The following is an 18,815-nucleotide window of genomic DNA, read 5'->3' on the forward strand; positions in this document are numbered from 1 at the left end:
GCTATGGCCTCTGGACCTCTGCCTCCACTCAGCTGTCCTGGGTGTTTTTAAAAATATCTTTAGGTCAGACCAATCTGTGGGATTAAAAAAAAGTCTTACTATACCTCTTATATTAGGATGATGGGGTGTGATTTCACAAGGTTTTGCTAAAAATCCCAAACTGTGTTCTTGAGCAGAAGACTAGAAAAAGTTCTCCAGAAATCATGTAACCAGTCATCCTGGCCAGCCTGACTCTAGCAATGCAAGAGATAATTATTCTTTCTCAAAAATTTTTTTATTAATCTACCCATCTTTACACAGCAGAAATGATTTATAACAAAGAGTCAAAATGCTGATTACATAGCTACATCAATCTAGTGTCTTTAGTTTCACACAGCAGCAATCGTAACAAAAGGGTAAAAACACTGATTACGTAGTCACTATGTACATATTATCCTTACTGTTTTTATCCCATCACATTCAGGTAATAAGCAAGAAATTAATCTGTTATTTCCAAAATTAACCTAAAACAGCCAAGGTTTTATAATTCCACCGAAGTTTCAGAGTTCAGTTAAACACACACATAATACAGTGTTCTCTATCGTAATAATTTATACATGCAGTAGCATGCATCAGCACAAAACCAACCAATTAGCAAAAAATACCATTACTTTTATTGCCTGTTAGCATTCTGTTAAGTTTTTTAAATCAGGTGCCATAAGAGCAGACATACATGTAATTTTCAAACAGCACGGTAATCATTATTTCCTATATGGTGTTTTAAGGTTTACAAATAATATTTGTGTAACTTACTTGAATTCTTGGCAACCCATGAAATAAGGTGGTTTATTCTCCCCATTCTACAAAGTGAGAAACTAAGGCTGAAATATGTTGTCTAACATCACACAGCTAATAAGTAAAGCAGAGCATGGTGTCCATGTTTTCTGGCTCCAAGAACAATGCTGGCTACCATTTCCTGAGGGCTCACTATATACCAAATGCTTTGTATACATGATCTCTAATCCTTACAAAGTCCCCTGCTGCTGCTGCTAAGTCACTTCAGTCGTGTCCGACTCTGTGCGACCCCACAGACGGCAGCCCACCAGGCTCCCCTGTCCCTGGGATTCCCCAGGCAAGAACACTGGAGTGGGTTTCCTTCTCCAATGCATGAAAGTGAAAAGTGAAAGTGAAGTCGCTCAGTCATGTCCGACTCTTCGTGACCCCATAGACTGCAGCCTACCAGGCTCCTCCATCCATGGGATTTTCCAGGCAAGAGTACTGGAGTGGGGTGCCATTGCCTTCTCTGACAAAGTCCCCTTAGGAAGCTAATCTCTCTCTCTTGCAGTGAGACTTCTTAGCCTCAGAGATGTTGACATGTTTGCTGGGCGTGAGAATCCCAGCCCAGGTCTGTTGGCTTCACATTGCACCCTCCTTCCCTTTATTACCCCACACTGCCCAACATACTTTTAATTTATTAGGGATTTATCAGATTGTAAACCTGGGGTGGTTCAGCTTTGTTCGATTCTGGTTGGTGGAGGAGGCTTTGTTAACTTCAGAGTAAAACTTGAGAGATGAGAAGTGCAAGAAAACCATTTTTGAGAGTTCCTTTGTCAGTAACACTCATCAGAAGTGCGTTGGGAAATAAAGGTGTGTACCTTCAAGATGCCTAGATTCAGCCAGGGAGAGAGACAAGGAAACTAATGTGTATGCCACGTGCTCAGTTGGGAATGGCTCTTTGCGACCCCATGGACTGTAGCCTGCCAGGTTCCTCTGTCCATGGAATTTTCCATGCAAGAATACTGGAGTGAGTTGCATTTTTTTCTCCTCCAGGGGATCTTCCCGACCCAGAGATCAAACCGCCCATCTCCTGTGTCTCTTGCCTTGGTAGGTGGATTCTTTACCCACTGAGCTGTCAAGGAAGCCTGAAACTAATGATGGACTATGGCAACTTCCTCTAGGTGTAGGGATTACCATGAGTTACAGCTGTGTCTTTATTACTGAAACAAAAGGTGATAATTCTTCGGTCAGAATTAAGATGGCAATAGAAGCTAGTAACGAAAGCTGAGCGCTGAAGAATTGATGCTTTTGAACTGTGGTGTTGGAGAAGACTCTTGAGAGTCCCTTGGACTGCAAGGAGATCAAACCAGTCAATCCTAAAGGAAATCAGTCTGAATATTCATTGGAAGGACTGATGCTGAAGCTTACTTTGGCCACCTGATGCAAAGAACTGACTCATTGGAAAAGACCCTGATGCTGGGAAAGATTGAAGGCAGGAGGAGAAGGGGACGACAGAGGATGAGATGGTTGGATGGCATCACCAAGTCGATCGATATGAGTTTGAGCAAGCTCCCGGGACTGGTGATGGACAGGGAAGTGCTGCAGTCCATGGGGTCTCAAAGAGTCAGACATGACTGAGCGACTGAACTGAACTGAGAAGCTAGTATCAGAAAAGCTCAAGGCAGGAATTCCCTGAGCCGTCCAGTGGTTAGGACTCTCTCACTGGGTTTGATTCCTGGCCACTCTCTCACATGCTCTCACTGGGTTTTATCCCTGGCCTGGAAACTAAAATCCCAACAAGCCATGTGGCCAAAATAAATGAATTTTTTCTAAGAAAGAAATTTGGCAAAGCTTAGAGTGTAGGCTCGGAGAAGGCAATGGCAAGCCACTCCAGTACTCTTGCCTAGAAAATCGCATGGACAGAGGAGCCTGGTAGGCTGCAGTCCATGGGGTTGCTACTAGTCGGACACGACTGAGCAACTTCACTTTCACTTTTCACTTATTGGAGAAGGAAATGGCAACCCACTCCAGTGTTCTTGCCTGGAGAATCCCAGGGATGGCGGAGCCTGGTCGGCTGCCGTCTATGGGGTCGCACAGAGTCAGACACGACTGAAGCGACTTAGCAGCAGCAGCAGCAGCAGAGTGTAGGCTAGAAGGAAAAGGAGAGGCTGGGGAGGCGGCTAGGGCAAAGTCCAGAACCCAGGTGGGGAGGTGGAACTCCTTGAGTAGCTGAAAATGAAGAGGATCTAGCAATCAGACATCAGAGCAAGGGAAAAGGTCAGACACAAATCAACAGCTGGGATCTGAGCCTAACAGACAGTGAAAAGAACAAGGCAGTCCAAACAGGTCAGAGCAGGAGGGGGCTCAAGGCCAAGTTCTGGAGATGTGTTGGGGGCTGAGGAAGCCATGCCAAGTGAGAACAGATGCAGCCCATCATTTCCTAGACAGCACTGACAACCAGGTTCAGCGGAAGCCTCAGGTGGGGGCCGGCACCAGCGTACCTGAAGGGAGGGAAGAGCAGTTTCTGGCACAAAAAAACAGGCTCTCCTTACCTGTTTTCCACTGAAGCGCACCCCCTTTCATCAAAACCCTTTACACAAGCAGGCTAACAGTGAGAACTGACTGCTGTGTTTGCCACTGTATGTCATGCCTGTTTTCACCCCTTCTCAGCTGAAGCTGTTCATCAACACTGAGATGGCAAAATGTGGGCTCAGAAGAGAGGAAAAGAAGGAAGCCTGGGAAACCAAAAATCTGGATAATCTGCACCAAATAAACCCTTCCTCTCTTCTATCCCTCCATTTATTCGTTTATCATTCAGTAACCTCTAGTGAGTCCCTTCTAAATTGCTGCAGAAATTGTGGAGGCGATAAAGAAAAAAAGCTATCCTATGGTTTAGGACTTTTCAAGTCCTTAAATCACTTTCATCCCATGCCCATTTGTCACAGAGCACTCAGTTTTATCAAGAAACATCTGATAAAGTTCAGGCAACCTGATCAAAGCCTGTGGAAATCTGAGTATCTAATATTTTGCAATCTATTGAGCCAGCAAGCTAGCGTGACTCAAGTAGCGGTGTGAAGAAGCTGGATTTGGCCAGATTTTCCCTGTACAACTTGCCTGACTAAACAGTTTCCTCATATTTACTTTAAGAGCAAAGAGTATCCAAATGTGATTTAAAAAAGAAAAAAAAAGGTAGTCTGGAGTTAGTCTATCATTAGTTTATCACTGCTGTTAGTTTATCATTACTTAAGTATGCTACCACCTCTCTTTAATAGTAGTTAACTGCAGAATTTTCCATATAAATTATGAATCTTGTCAAGTTTTTAAGTACCTTCCTTCCTTCTCTAGATAGGTCTTAATTCTAAATGAAAATAACATGCCTGCAAAAACACTACTGAAAGGGCCCTTCTCGTCATGACAGTACTTAATGTAAACATTAGGAGATCATCATTTCAAGTGCGTAGGCTTGAAGGCAGCCCTGCATGTTATGAAGGTTGAAAGCTTAGACCATAGCTCTTTATTAATGGTAATTGCTTAGCCATTGTGCAACATCCTGGAACAACTGTTTGGTGAATGAAAGGGTAATTCAGAGCAGAGCAGACCAGATAAGAAAAACACTTCCAAACCACATTTCAAAATAGCTCCTTTGTGTCAACTGGGTGCATGTCTGCAGAGTGGAGTTTTTGCGAGGACAGGTGGAGAGTATGGAGCCTTTACAATAATGACATCCCCATCTGGTACTATCTTTATGGCAAAGCATGCTGTTTCACTGAGGTCTACATATGTGGTATCAGAGTCAGGGAGCTCAGGGGTGGAACTGTGAGCCGGGCAGCCTTCGTGAACCCAAAGACTGCTCCAACAGCTCACTTTGAGAAATGGCTTTCAAGCACATCTGTGAAACTTACACTCTTACGAGTACCGGCATTTCTTTTGAAGTATCACTTTACACTTCAGTTTTTCTTGGTAGAGTATTTTTCAGAGACTTCTCTTAGGAGGCTATATTAGGAATTTCTGTTCCTTATTTGAGTTCCAGGAACTTGTGCCTTTCCTGCCCGCCGTCCAAATTGGAAGATACAAACCGTGGGAAAACGCGTCTTTACAAACTCTACGGAGTGAGTGATCTAACTTGGTTTATTTAGCATATTCAGGAAGATTTTCATGTGCATGGGATCCCTGATTAATTCTAAGCTACCACTGTTTTTAAATGAGCTTCTTCTGAATTCTGCTGCAAAGGCAGGGGGGGGAAGCAAGTTCAAACAAAGGCTGACATGAACACCTCGGTGTCCCCCTGCTTAGATCAGGTTCTCCCTTTCCAATATTTACTCTTCCTCAAGCAGAAAAGGGAGAGAGAGAAATAGAAAAGCGAGGTATATAAATAGCATAGTGGGATTTACTTAATTGACGTTCTAAAGTCTAAAGAATCCACATCTGTGCAGCTCTGTTGCAGGCATGGTAAGAGCTGGCCGCAAAGACAGCAAGCCTCTACCCTGGTAACCTTCGTCCATCTCAGGGAAGCCTGGAAAGGATGCTGGTGCTAATTTTAGACCCAGAGACTAAGATGCACAAAGGCCTAGTATCATAACACACTTTCAGAAACAGATTTAAATTCCTTCTGCTCTTCCTTCAGAGCACAGTCGTATCCAGGCGAGCCGCTGTTAGGATGGGTGCCTTCAAAGACTTCAAAGACTGCTCGAAACGGGTAGCTACAAGCCACTTTACTGAAAAAGCATGTGGTCTTAGATGTTTTAAGAAATAATTGACAACAAAGACCTGCGTGAGCCGGGCTCTTCTGGGTCAGAGAGCTTTCAGGTCAGTCCTTTAGACTGACTCTCTTCAGTCTTGCCTTTTCCCTCTCTCAGGGAAGACAAGAGTCCAAAGGCAAAGATCTGCCCATGTCAAGTAGGACCAGAGTAGAGGCCTTTCCCTCATTGTCTACCTTCTGGCCAGTGTTTACCAAAACACAAATATCAAATCACCTGGTAAAATCCCTTGAGATGCTTGTTAAACATGCAGATTCCTAGAACTCCCACCTTCTGCCTCAGACACTGCTGCCAGAGGTTGACTTTGTGACAAGCATCCCAGGGGGGTTCCCTTGCACACTCGGGGGATCTTGGCCCTGAGAAGAAGTTTGCTTTGCACAATGCTTCCCAAACATGGCATCCAGATCATCTGACTTGAGGAGGCTTTTTGAAAACATAAATCACTAAAGTAGCATACATGAAGAATAGAAACAATATCCTAAATAAAATCAGAAACTATCTTTCTGTTTGCCACTGTTTGGTGTTCATTATTCCAGAATTTTATCCTGTGCACCCACATAATTTGTTTTAAGGAGCTAAAAGGGTCATTTCATGCAGATTGCTCTGCAGCTTGGTTTTTTCCCCAGCTTGTTTTTGGTTAACAGAATATAAAATAGACTTGTTTATAAATCTATCTCATGCATTAACACAAGGGTCACAACTCAGATGCCCATAAGGGTTCAGTAGACAATATGAGTTTTGTGAACCTGGCTTGGAATTGCAGAAAACAGAGTTTCCCATTTACTAGAATTAGAAGCCATCACCTATAGTCAAATCGTTGCCATTTGGGAATGCGGGCCCAGAGTTCACCAAATCTTCAAGAGATGGAAGAAATCTGAATTTATTTAATGTGTAAATCCAGATTTTAAAACAGTGGTAACTAATTCAAATTAAATACCAGACAAATCAATCAAAATGTCTTTAATCCAGACACTGAACGCAAGTCACCTTTTGAAACCTCTATTGCAATGTATACATCATCAAGTAGATCACATTTATAAACCTTTCTTGTTTTTAACAGAATACAAAATGCTATAATTGCTGGACCCTTAGGTTGTGACATTACAGCTGCTACAATGGACATTCTTGCCTATGTCTTTCTGTGCTTGCAAAAATAAATCTAGAAGGTTGAAAATTGCCCTCGAAAAGGTTGTACCAATTTGCAATTCTATTAATAGTACATGAGGGGGTCCTTTTCCGGGACGCTCTAAGCATATTCCCAGGACACTCTAAGCCAACCCAGAGATCAGACGCAGTAGGTCTGAGATGGAGGCTGAGATTGTATATTTTCTTAAGCTCCCAGATGATTCTGATGATCAGTGATTTTGGAACCACTGTCTTGGATTATTAACGAGTTGTTTGGGACCATTTCCAGTGAGTTATAAAGGAAATCATAAATACTTTCATCTGAATTTCTGTTTTAGGCTGTTACCTCTAATTAATGCCCTCTATGAAAACACCAAAGGGTTCTGCTGCTGCTGTTTCAGGCAGTTCAGTCAGAGCAGAACAATAAATAAACCAACTCAGGAACCTTCAAGCAGCTTTTATTGGCACGGCCTCAGAAAAGGTGTGGCAGTCATTTCTGAGCAAAAACCTGTAGCCCAGCAAGTCTTCGGTGTTTGTGTTTAAAACACCACTGAATCAGAAAGTTTAAGTTCCTGAAACAGATGCTCCAAGTCACTAAGAGGCTCCAAGATCAAGAGATCAAGACCTGCTGGCTCTGTAAGATCCAAGAGGCAAAGAACAGTCCTGGAGATGCATCCCAATTATGGGATGACCGAAACGGCAGGAAACAGTATCAGGTTTTCTAAGGCTGACTCTTGTTTGCTCCCCCATTACAAGGAAGATGCATTTCAGTTGCGGCACAGAAAACTCATCTCCGTTCTGTGTTTGCCTAAGCAGCTTCCACTTAGGACGAGTGGTGGTTATAGGACATGATCATCAGGATGGTAGAGTTCACTCATCAGGCGGTAGATGTAGGAAGGTGCATTCCCACCAATGTTGGAGATAAACAGAGTAATGAGCTCTGGAGGGACGTAGTCAAACACGGGGCAATGGACACTGACCTTCTCCAAGATGTCCCCTGAAAGGCAATCACACGAGCTAAAGACAAAACCGAGGCTCCTGTTCTAATAATTATCTCACGGACTCTAGGCTCAGTAACACAGGGATACTTGCCACCCCAAGGAAGGGAAGCTGTAGCAAAATACAAACCAGAAGAAAAGACATCTGATCATGATCTGCCCTGTGTTTACAACTCTCCCAATACCTTCCCACAGAAAGGCAAAGCAAGTTTCAAATTCGGGATTGCAGCCGTCAAGACTTGGGCCCTCCCCACTGCACTACACATAGTCCGTTTCGCTCTCCCTCTTGCTCATTACTCTCCAGCCATATGGCCATCTTTTCCACCAGGCTAAGCATGTACCTAACTCAGGTCTTTTGCGCCAATATCTGGAAAACTCTTTCCTTCACCTTCACGTGGCAGGCTCTGTTCCTTCAGGAATCAGCTGAAATGCCATCTCATTAAGTCCCTTCCCCAGTCTAAGGTAGTCCCCTAGTCACTTTCCATCATATCATCCGTATTTTCTTCCTAAAACACTCCATGCCCTGACATATTCTTGTCTGTCTTTTGCAACATGATGTAAACTCTGGGGGAGCAGGGCCCATCTGTGTTAATCACTGTTATATCCCTAGTGCCTGAAATAGTGCTGGATACACAGTGGGTGTTCAAGAGTCATAAATCTTTCTTGAAGGAATAAATGTTTGAATAAATGGTGAAGAGCCTGCTTCCTTTGGCAGTCGCATCACCAAAGTGACTCCCTGAAGCAACCAAAATCAAGGACACTTTCTGACTGGGCTGTTGCCTGTATCTCAGACAACTTGCAAAGCCAATCCCAGTCAATGCTGGGTGATCCAACCCCCCCTGGCCCCCATAACTCAGCTAATATATTAGTTTCAGAAGAAAATGAACATGGATTAGGTCAGGTCCGCAAACACTCCAAGTTGCTAAAGAGAACAGTCCCTACAAGAAGTATGATTAATGAAACACAGCCCAGTGACATTCAATCCCACTGACCACCAAAAGACCAAAACAAACATATACAAAAATCCAAAACACACCAACTGCGTGTGCCATACACATTCAAGCAACTTCTGTACCTTCTGTAAAAGGCAGGACTTCTTCAGGAGCCACAAACTTGTGAAATGAATCTTCTTCATTGGGGAACTGGAAAAGGAAAAATTAGGAAGAAAAAAAGAAAGAGATCTGACACTATGACTTTCAGGTATACACCCAAGAGAGATAAAAAGACATCCAGACACTTGATTACAAAGGCTTATTGCAGCATTATTTACAAAAGCCAGAAGGTAGAAATAACCCAGATGCTCATCAACAGATGAATGGATGATTAAATTGTGGTGGATCCATACAACAGAACATTATTCAGTCACAAAAAAGGAACAAAGTATGTGCTATAACTCAGATGAACTTCCAAAATATTTAGAAATCAGAAACAAAAAGGGTCCATACTGTGTGACTCCTTTTATGTGAAATATCAAAATTAGGCAAATCCATTGAGACTCAAAGCAGACTAGCAATCACTAGGAGATGGGGAGAAGAAAGAAGGGAGTGATTACTTAATGGGTACAGAGTGTTTTTCTGGGATGATGAAAAAATTCTGAAACTAAAGAGTGGTAGTTGCACAATGCTGTGAATGTACTAAATGCCACTGAACTGTACGTTTTAAAATGGTTAATTGTGTGTTATAAGAATTTCACTTCAATGTTTTAATAAATAGACACCTATAGATAGGTTGTTATTTTCAAAGCAAGTAGTTTCTATCACTGGTAAAATGACTCTTTACTTACTAACTGCTTGTGTTCAGGCTACAGAATACAGTCCCTGGAACTATGACAAAAACCAATTCTGTGTTTCTAGTTTCAACTTACTTGGCATTTTCAGAAATGGTCAGGGTGACAGGGGAGTGGTGGCAATGTAGACAAAGGGCCTTCCCCAACTGCATTTTATCCTGACCTTACAATTTTGACCTCCTGAAGCTGAAAGGTTGTAACTATCAGTGGTCTTCCTGGATCAAGACTACTGTGGCCTTTTCCAGTCTCCACTGGGTCTAATCCACTGAGTAAATGCAGATAAAAGAGAAGTCCCAGAGTGAGAAGGTTGAAGGTTACAGAGTTCAGACCTACACTTAGACTTCCTTCTGTTGGCTGGAGACAGACAGACATACCTGTGGGGAAAGCTTGAACATAGGAGCACAGACAATGAGTGGGGTGGAATGGTGTTTTGCTGCCAGCGCTAGAGTATGAGTTCCTGCCACAGCTCGCAGGGCACCGTTGGCCAGGATGGTCTTTGTGCCAATGATCACCTTTGGGACAGGAAGAAAGAAGCGAGCCATCCTGAGAACAGAGCCTTCAACAGGCCGTTGGGCATGAGCGCTTGAATGCTTTGCTCCCAGTCTTGGCGTCCTGAAAGGGGTAGGCGTGGGGGTCACACACCAGTAGAGGAAAAGGGATTCTAGGTTCAGACCACAAGTTCTAGCATAGGGAAAAATGAACAGTACAGGACAGAAAACTGCAGTGTTTATTGCTCTTAGCCCTGTCTTCCCTGGAAATGTATCTGCCACACCTCCTGAGAAGGGGGAAGCCTTTCTTTTACCATCCCCCACTACCAAGCTCTCCAGCAGAAGTGGGCAGCTCTCCACCAGATCCTTAACACGCTGACAAGATGAGCTTAGTCCCATTGCATTCCTTTCAATCCTTTGACCAAAATGAGGTGCCTCCAAGGGAGGACAGAGAAGGCAATGACAACCCACTCCAGTACTCTTGCCTGGAGAATCCCATGGACAGAGGAGCCTGGTGGGCTGCAGTCCATGGGGTTGGTAGGAGTCAGACAGGACTGAGCGACTTCACTTTTCACTTTAATGCATTGAAAAGAAAATGGCAACCCATTCCAGTGTTCTTGCCTGGAGAATCCCAGGGACAAGGGAGCCTGGTGGGCTGCTGTCTATGGGGTCGTACAGAGTTGGATATGACTGAAGCAACTTAGCAGCAGCAGCAGCCAAAGGAGGAATAAAGAGCGGGGATCAATATTAACAGACTAAGAGATTTAAAAGGTCCACGTATGTGTTTTCAAAAGATACTAGAAACTCTCCTCTCTTCTTATAGATATTGGGGCCAGGGAGGAGAATATTAAAATATATTAATATTTTAAAGTATACTCTTCATAAATTTGAGATAATAAAACCCAAATACACCCACCTTGTTGACTCTTGACATAACAGCAAAAATGGCAGCATCAGTCATGACAGTTGTCTCAATACCTGCTTTGGACAAATTGACTGCCATCTCGTGACCCTGCATTTGGAGAGAAAGGCTGATGCTGAGAGGAACAGTGGGAGAGAGAGAGAGAGACCTTCCAAACATAACTGGATCTGGGGGACTGTGTGACACTGGGCATATCCAACATGCAACTTCCAACAGGCAACTAACTCATCTGGTAGGTATTCTCTGGGAAGCAGCAGGAAGTCCAGGGGAAGCTAATTAATGTTTATTACTCCCCAGCAGTGCTGAACAGGCACAGAACTGGAAATACAACTTGCTTGTGTAACTGGGCAGAACGCACAGGACAGCTCCTGGCTCACTATCAACATCCTTGCATCCTTACATATTTCCTTTCTGGAGACCTATTATTTACCTGAAGACTGGTCAGATCAAGCATCAGTCATCCCCAAGGTTATTTACCCTATTCTGATTTTCTGAAAGAACTAATATTTATCTTTTCTTGGGCCAAGTAGTTCACTCAATTTCCTTAAATGAATATTTTAAGAACGTTCACAGGATCAACAACGTGAAATTCTCTTAAATGTTTTACTCTGTCTCCTTAACGTTTGAATCGCATCAAGTCAAAGATGGCATTATTCTCTCCTCATTTTAAATTTTTCTTAGCAGCTCCAGCAGTCCCCATACCTGACAAAAAGGTGCACACTCTGCCACGATGACATGGAATTTCCTCTTCCGGGCGGCCTCTTTGAGGAACGCCTCCACTGTGCGGGAGAAGCCAATGGTCATGATGACCTCATTGGAGTGGATGTGCTCCAGGGCCTGGGCTGCAATGTTCTCTGTTGTCCCTTCTGCAAGAAGCCAGTTTTGCATGGAAAAGATGACACAGCCATGCTACAACACAGACTTGAGAGAGAACAGAAAGGGACGTGTGCCCTTCTGTACACTGCCCACCTAGCAGAGCCTGGTAACACATGTCAATGGACTAAACGTGAAATGTCCTATTTCCTTAAAAGCCCCCTCCCTCCAGGGTTTTCTGTCTCCCAAGCTCTCAGCCTACCCTCTTGCCCAGCAGTATCCCTACTCATCAACTTACTCCCCTTACTCATCAGCTTACTCCCCTCACCCCTACCCCGCCCCTAAACTAGTTGTTTACAACTGACTTTGAAGACAATGAATTTAGGCAAGAAATGTCCCATCTGGGAAATCTGAAAGTGCTGAGAGTAGGGTAAACAGAGTTTCCCTCTAAAAAAATTCGTCCTCCAAAAGGTGGCCACAACGTCTCCATGTGACAGGGAGGACACAGAAGAAAAATAGGGGAGGAATTTGGAAGAAGCAGCTCAGTGCATGGACAGACCCAGTTTCTTCCTTTCCTGGGAATACCGACGGCAATAAATATCTGGTCTCCTAGGTCACAAAGACGGGGCGGGGATAGAAGTGGCTTGTGTGTATGCATATGGGTATGTATGTGTGTGTGTCTGTAAAATTTCAAGAAGTTTAGTGAAAAAGGGTTTATCAACTGTGGTTTTCAGAGGTTCCTTTTAAAAATAAAAGCTCTTCCCAAACAGTCTCTGCCACAGTGGATTTGCAGTCGATAAGGGGTCAGTCTGTAAGGAAATGTAGAGAGGGTTATCTTAGTCTTGCCACCTATTCCAATCGTTCTTAAACAGGATGAGGGCAAACATCTGAGCACCAGAAGACTGGTTATCTTCCATCTCTGCTTATGAACAACTTCCAGGGTCTTCTGTCCCCTCATCTGCCCGCAATTTGTCCTGTCCACCTAAGGATCAGGACTCACCCAGTTCCACCAGCAGCTCATTAATTGCCTCAATGATGTTGGACTGGAGTTGAGCATAATGGGAACGGAAATCCTCGCTCAGGCCCCCGGATGTCAAGAGTTTGTGCAGAGACTCCTGCTGATCGCTCTCATCGCTGCGTCCATGGAGTCTAAGAAGGCAACAAGACCCAAAGGAGTTGGGGGAAGGGATGTGGTCATTTAAGTAACGACAGCTGCTCAGCTCCAACAAAGGCTCCAAGCAGGGAGAGAGAGGGGCCCGTGCAAAAAGTTTCACTGGGCTCAAGCCCCGGTCCAGGACGTGGGCCTGACCTGCCATACTCCTCCCGGATGATCCTGAGCACTCTCCGCACCATGTTGCCCACGGTGGTCTCTGAGGGTTGTGCGGCCGTCATCCTCCGGCCTTCTCTGCGGATCAGTTCCATCAGTTCCCCTACCACCCAAAGAGAAAAGGTGAGCGCGAGAAGGGCGCGGCGTGGCGCCTGGGCGACTTTCCGCCCGGGGATCGGGATCAGAAAGGGGCGAGGCCTGCCTCACCTGCATTGCTCCAGCGGTGGTCCGTGATGATGCGGCGAAGCAGCCCCAGAGTCTCCCGGGCCATGTCCTCGGAGCTGCGCCGCCCGCCGCCCCGCTTCAGCGCCTCCACGAAACTCTCGATCCTCTCGGACAGCTCCGAGCCCTTGGCGGCTGCCCCTGGCATCGCGAAAGTAGCAGCCTTGCCGGCGGAATCCACACCTGGCAGACCTCCGAGCTTGCACTTCCGGGGCAGGAGAGGTCGGCTTCCGCTCTGCTAGAAAAAACTCTCGCTTAGGAGAAGACTGGGCCACGCCCCTCTCTGCTAACTCCCGCCCCCCAACCTGACAGAGCCAATCAGACTCTTGGAACTCGATTTGTTCAGTTTACCGCCAAGCGTCCGCGCGCCTCAGAGGTTGGAAGGCTGAAGTGCCCTTTCCTGGCTTCTCGATCGCTGAAGACCTGACGGTTGACGCCACAAGAGGATGGCTAGTCCCGTTGCTGTGGAAACAGCCAGTCTGAAAGGCCCCCACCACTTCCCGAGGCTACGCTGGAGAAGTGGCAGCCCTACTCCCCGGTCCCTCAGCTCCGGTGACGATCAGAGTGCGGCTCCAGAGTCCGCTACCCCTAGGGCAGACGCCCCACTATAATGTTGTTACATTGCTTGATCCTGGTTCGTTTGCGCCTCTGTCTCTCTAGTAGACTGAGCTCCCTGATGGCAAGGACCTTTTTTTTTTTTTTTTTTTTGCCTTTGCAACGTCTAGCACATCTAATATAAGACCAACGTCTAGCACATATCCTCAGAGATGAGGAGACCGAATATCCACCAATAAGGAGATTCAAAGTGGCAGTTAATATGGGAGCAAAGAAGATGTCCTTCCATCTGGACAGACTAGAGACTGGGGAGTAAAACATATAACACGACCGTTTACTTAGAGGTGTTAGACACTGTGTATGAATTGTCTCATCTGATGCATCTCTGTGAGATAGGTCCTCTTATCCTAATTTTACACATCAGAAAACAAAGCTACAGAATTTAAGCAGTTAGTAAGGGATGCGTTTATATTTAAATCCAGTTATACCTGAACCTAAAATCTGTGTGTAATGAGAATCTCTATTTCCCTAAAATATGTTATTAAAAATGGAATCCTTGGGCATGCACGTTTCTAAGACTTTTGTTACAGTTGACAAATTGCCTTGAAGAAAAATATATCAGTACCAAAATCAGACAAATACGAAAAAAAGAAAATTAGAGACCAGTGTCCCTCATGAATGCAGATACAAAGAGCTGCAACAAATTATTAGCAAACCACATTCATCAGTACATAAAAGATTCATATAAGGATTTCCCTGTGGCCCAGTGCTTAGGAATCCAACTCCCAGTGAATGCAGAGGACACAGGTTCAATCCCTGGTCCAGGACGATCCCACATACTGCAGAGCAACTAAGTGGTGTGCCACAACTACCAAAGCCTGCGCCCTCTAGGGCCGGAGAACCATGACTCCTGAGCGCCTGTGCTGCAACTACTGAGTCCCATGTGCCTAGAACCAGTGCATCACAACAGAGTAGCCCCTGCTCACCACAACTAGAGAAAGCCTGCGTGAAGCAATGAAGACCCAGCACAGTTAAAAGTAAATAATAAAATTAAGATTATAATCATCAAGTATAATTTAAATCTGGAAGGCAAAGCTATTTCAATATTTGAAAATCAATTTGAGAAACTATGTTAATATTCTAAAAAGTAAAACCACATGATCATATCAATTGATGCAAGCAGCATTTGACAAAAATCAACAGCCACTGAATTAAAAACAAAAAACCTTAAAAAACTAGGAATAAAAAGGAACATCTTCAGCATGATAAGGGCCCTCTACAAAATCCTATACCTAACATCATACTTTATGGTCAAAGAAAATTTCTCTCTAAGATCAGAAACAAGGCAAGAATGTCCACTTTTACCACTCAAATTTAAATTCAAAGATCTAGTCAATGCAGTAAGGCAGGAAAAAGAAATTTTAAAAGCATACAGACTGGAAAGAAAGAAAACTAGCAGAAAACATCATTGTCTTCATAGAAAATCCCAGAGAATCAACAATAAGAAAAAACCTCCTAGAACTGATTTAGCAAAGATGCAAGGTCAACACACAGAAATCAATCATATTTCTATATGCTGTTAATGAATAATCAGAAACCAAAATTGAAAGCATAATAACTCCCCAAAGCCATAAAGTATTTATCAATTTTACCATGTTAAGTTTAAAATGTCTGAAAAGTTGTGTCAATTTACAGGCTTTCTACCAGTCAGACATGACTGAACGACTTCACTTTCACTTTTCACTTTCACACATTGGAGAAGGAAATGGCAACCCACTCCAGTGTTCTTGCCTGGAGAATCCCAGGGAAGGGGGAGCCTGGTGGGCTTCCGTCTATGGGGTCACGCAGAGTCGGACACAACTGAAGTGACTTAGCAGCAGCAGCAGCAGCAGCACTTACCATGTTCTGGCCAACTTTGGATATTGTCATTATTTTTCCAGATATAAAGACATTAAAAACTAAGATATGTACTGTTTTATACATATCTGTCAGCTTGAAAACTAAAAATCTCAAATTCGTAGACACAGAAATTAGAATGGTAGTTGTCAGAGGCTAGAGGGAAAGATTATTGTTTAATGTATAGAATTTCAATTTTACAAGATGAAAGGAATTCTAGAAATGGATGATGGATTGCATTTATATTGTATAACAGTGTAAGTGCATTTAATGCCACTGAATTGCACACTTAAGCGTTAAAAAGGTAAATTTTATGTGTATTTTATCACAATTTAAAAAATAAATAGATATGTGAAATGTTAAGAAGACACCTAAAATACTGCCAATACCATCACATCAGTGTGTGTGCTCGTCTCCTAATCCATGTCCTTGCCTTCTACCACACTCAAGCAAAACCACAAAATTTTGATTGATATTCCTTTGCTTTATAAAAAAAGTTTTATGTATTTACAACCCCTAAATAACAAAGCGCTTCAGTTCAGTTCAGTTCAGTCGCTCAGTTGTGTCCGACTCTTTGCAACCCCATGAATCACAGCACGCCAGGCCTCCCTGTCCATCACCAACTCCCGGAGTTCACTCAAACTCATGTCCATCGAGTCGGTGATGCCATCCAGCCATCTCATTCTCTGTCGTCCCCTTCTCCTCCTGCCCCCAATCCCTCCCAGCATCAGAGTCTTTTCCAGTGAGTCAACTCGTCGCATGAGGTGGCCAAAGTATTGCAGTTTCAGCTTTAGCATCAGTCCTTCCAATGAACACCCAGGATTGATCTCCTTTAGAATGGACTGGTTGGATCTCCTTGCAGTCCAAGGGACTCTCAAGAGTCTTCTCCAACACCACAGTTCAAAAGCATCAGTTCTTCGGCACTCAGCCTTCTTCACAGTCCAACTCTCACATCCATACATGACCGTGGGAAAAACCATAGCTTGACTAGACGGACCTTGGTTGGCAAAGTAATGTCTCTGCTTTTTAATACACTATCAAGGTTGGTCATAACTTTCCTTCCAAGGAGTAAGCGTCTTTTAATTTCATGGCTGCAATCAGCATCCACAGTGATTTTGGAGCCCCCCAAAATAAAGTCTGACACTGTTTCCACTGTTTTTCCATCTATTTCCCATGAAGTGATGGGACCAGATGCCATAGTCTTTGTTTTCTGAATGTTGAGCTTCAAGCCAACCTTTTCACTCTCCTCTTTCACTTTCATCAAGAGGCTTTTGAGTTCCTCTTCACTTTCTGCCATAAGGGTGGTGTCATCTGCATATCTGAGGTTATTGAGATTTCTCCCTGCAATCTTGATTCCAGCTTGTGCTTCCTCCAGCCCAGCATTCCTCATGATGTACTCTGCATATAAGTTAAATAAGCAGGGTGACAATATACAACCTTGACGTACTCCTTTTCCTATTTGGAACCAGTCTGTTGTTCCATCTCCAGTTCTAACTGTTGCTTCCTGACCTGCATACAGGTTCCTCAGGAGGCAGGTCAGGTGGTCTGGTATTCCCATCTCTTTCAGAATTTACCACAGTTTATTGTGATCCACACAGTCAAAGGCTTTGGCATAGTCAATGAAGCAGAAATACAAAGCACTTAATTTTGCTTATTTGGAATTTTTTATAAATGGTATTGTAATCTTCTACAAGTTGCTTTTTATTTTAACTTGGTATGACATTCCTAAAATTTCCCTCCATGTTGCTACATGGGTCTATAGTTCTGTTTGCACTGCTGCATAATGTTCCATCATGTGACTGTACCACAATTTATGTATTCATTTTCCTTCAACAGATATTTGGGTTGTTTCCAATCTTTCTGGAGGGTGAGAGAATATAAACTATAAATATTCTTGTGTATATCTTGGCATACCTACAAGTGGAACAGCTAGGTCATAGGCTATGTGAATATTCAACTTTACAAATAGTGCTAGTATTCCAAAGTGGTTACATCAATGTTTGCTCCCTCCAGAAGTGCTTAAAGAGTTCTAGCTGATCTACTCCTTACCAACACTTGGTATTATCAGTGGTTGAGGGAGGTGGGTGGAATCAGATAGATATAAAAGGATATATCATTGGCATCTTAATTTGTTTTTCTGATTACTAATGAGGTTGGTTTTTTTCTTCATATGTTTATTGGCCATGTCCTTTTTCTCCTTTGTGAAATATTTGTCTTTTACCTAATTTCTTTAGGCTAAGTAAAAACAAAAATCTTTTCTAATATATTTGTAGGAGTTCCTTCTGTATTCTGAATACTAGTTTTTCTCCCATTAATTTATGGCTTGTCTTTTTACTCACTTTGAGATGTCTTTGAACAAAGTTCTTGATTTTAATATGATTAAATGTATCAATCTTGTCTTTTATAGTTAATCCTTTTTGTGTTTTATTTAGAAAATTCTTCCCTAATCTAAAAGCATAAAGATAATCACCTGAATCTTCTGATTAAACTTACAAATTGCCTTTACACATAATTTTGAAATACTTTCTATATATGATGAGAAATGAGATGTAATTTTATTTTCTTTTTCCATTCTTCAGTGATTTTCAGTACTATCATGATAATTTGTGAAGTTTCTGTATTGTGAGAGTCTGTTTTGGGGCCCTCTGTTTGTTCCTATTGCTAAATTTGCCTATCCTTGAATCAATATTACATTATCTTAATTACTGCTATCTTTTTTTTTAAGTCTTGCTCTCTGGTAAGAAAAATTCTCTTACCATATTCCTTTAAGAGTGTCTTTAGTTTGGGGCCTTTGCTCTTTCATGTATATTTTAGAAATAAAGCATCCATTTCTCAAAAAAACAAACCCACTCTATTGAGATTTTGTTTGGCATTGCTTTAAATCTCTTAACCAATCTGAGGACAATTGACGTCTTTAAGATACCAAGTCCTACTATCCATGAACATGGTATATATCTGCATTTACTTAGGTCTTCGTTAATGTTGTCCAGTAAAATTTTATAATTTTCTTCATTTAGGTCTTGCACATCGTGTATATAAAATTTATTCTTAGGCATTTTATATATTTGTCTGTATTGTAGGTAATTATCATTCTTTTGCATTATTGTCAAATTAATAGAGAAATACAGAAACTACTTTTAATTTGTACCCTTTTACTCATTAATCATGAA

At 42.9% G+C, this 18,815-nt stretch overlaps 1 protein-coding gene across 2 annotated transcripts; it reads right to left on the minus strand.

Annotated features, from left to right (window-relative positions):
* Positions 1 to 7,080: 7,080 nt before the first annotated feature.
* EIF2B2 (eukaryotic translation initiation factor 2B subunit beta) lies at positions 7,081 to 13,426 on the minus strand. 2 transcript variants are annotated; one of them, XM_088839438.1, is made up of 8 exons: positions 13,180 to 13,426; positions 12,955 to 13,075; positions 12,646 to 12,794; positions 11,535 to 11,698; positions 10,827 to 10,922; positions 9,797 to 9,934; positions 8,712 to 8,778; positions 7,081 to 7,748 (listed from the first exon to the last, which is right to left on the minus strand). In XM_088839438.1, the coding sequence occupies exons 1-8, from the start codon at positions 13,340 to 13,342 to the stop codon at positions 7,516 to 7,518; spliced, it is 1,131 nt and encodes a 376-aa protein (XP_088695564.1). In that variant the 5' UTR covers positions 13,343 to 13,426; the 3' UTR covers positions 7,081 to 7,515. The 2 variants fall into 2 exon arrangements, with proteins under 2 accessions (XP_088695564.1, XP_055291607.1); XM_055435632.2 differs by having other exon boundaries at positions 7,081 to 7,635; positions 13,180 to 13,425.
* Positions 13,427 to 18,815: the final 5,389 nt, after the last annotated feature.

The sequence above is a fragment of the Moschus berezovskii genome, chromosome 9 (genome assembly GCF_049115385.1).
Source record: "Moschus berezovskii isolate FMDL1 chromosome 9, NW_MosBer_1.0, whole genome shotgun sequence".
NCBI lineage: Eukaryota > Metazoa > Chordata > Mammalia > Artiodactyla > Moschidae > Moschus > Moschus berezovskii.

Coding starts and splice junctions, on each gene's coding strand:
- EIF2B2 (XM_088839438.1), bottom strand. CDS start 13,342: ATGCCAGGGGCAGCCGCCAAGGGCTCGGAGCTGTCCGAGAGGATCGAG. Junction 13,076..13,179: donor CCACCGCTGGAGCAATGCAG/GTGAGGCAGGCC, acceptor TTTGGGTGGTAG/GGGAACTGATGGAACTGATC. Junction 8,779..9,796: donor TGTTCAAGCTTTCCCCACAG/GTATGTCTGTCT, acceptor TTCCTTTTCCAG/TTCCCCAATGAAGAAGATTC.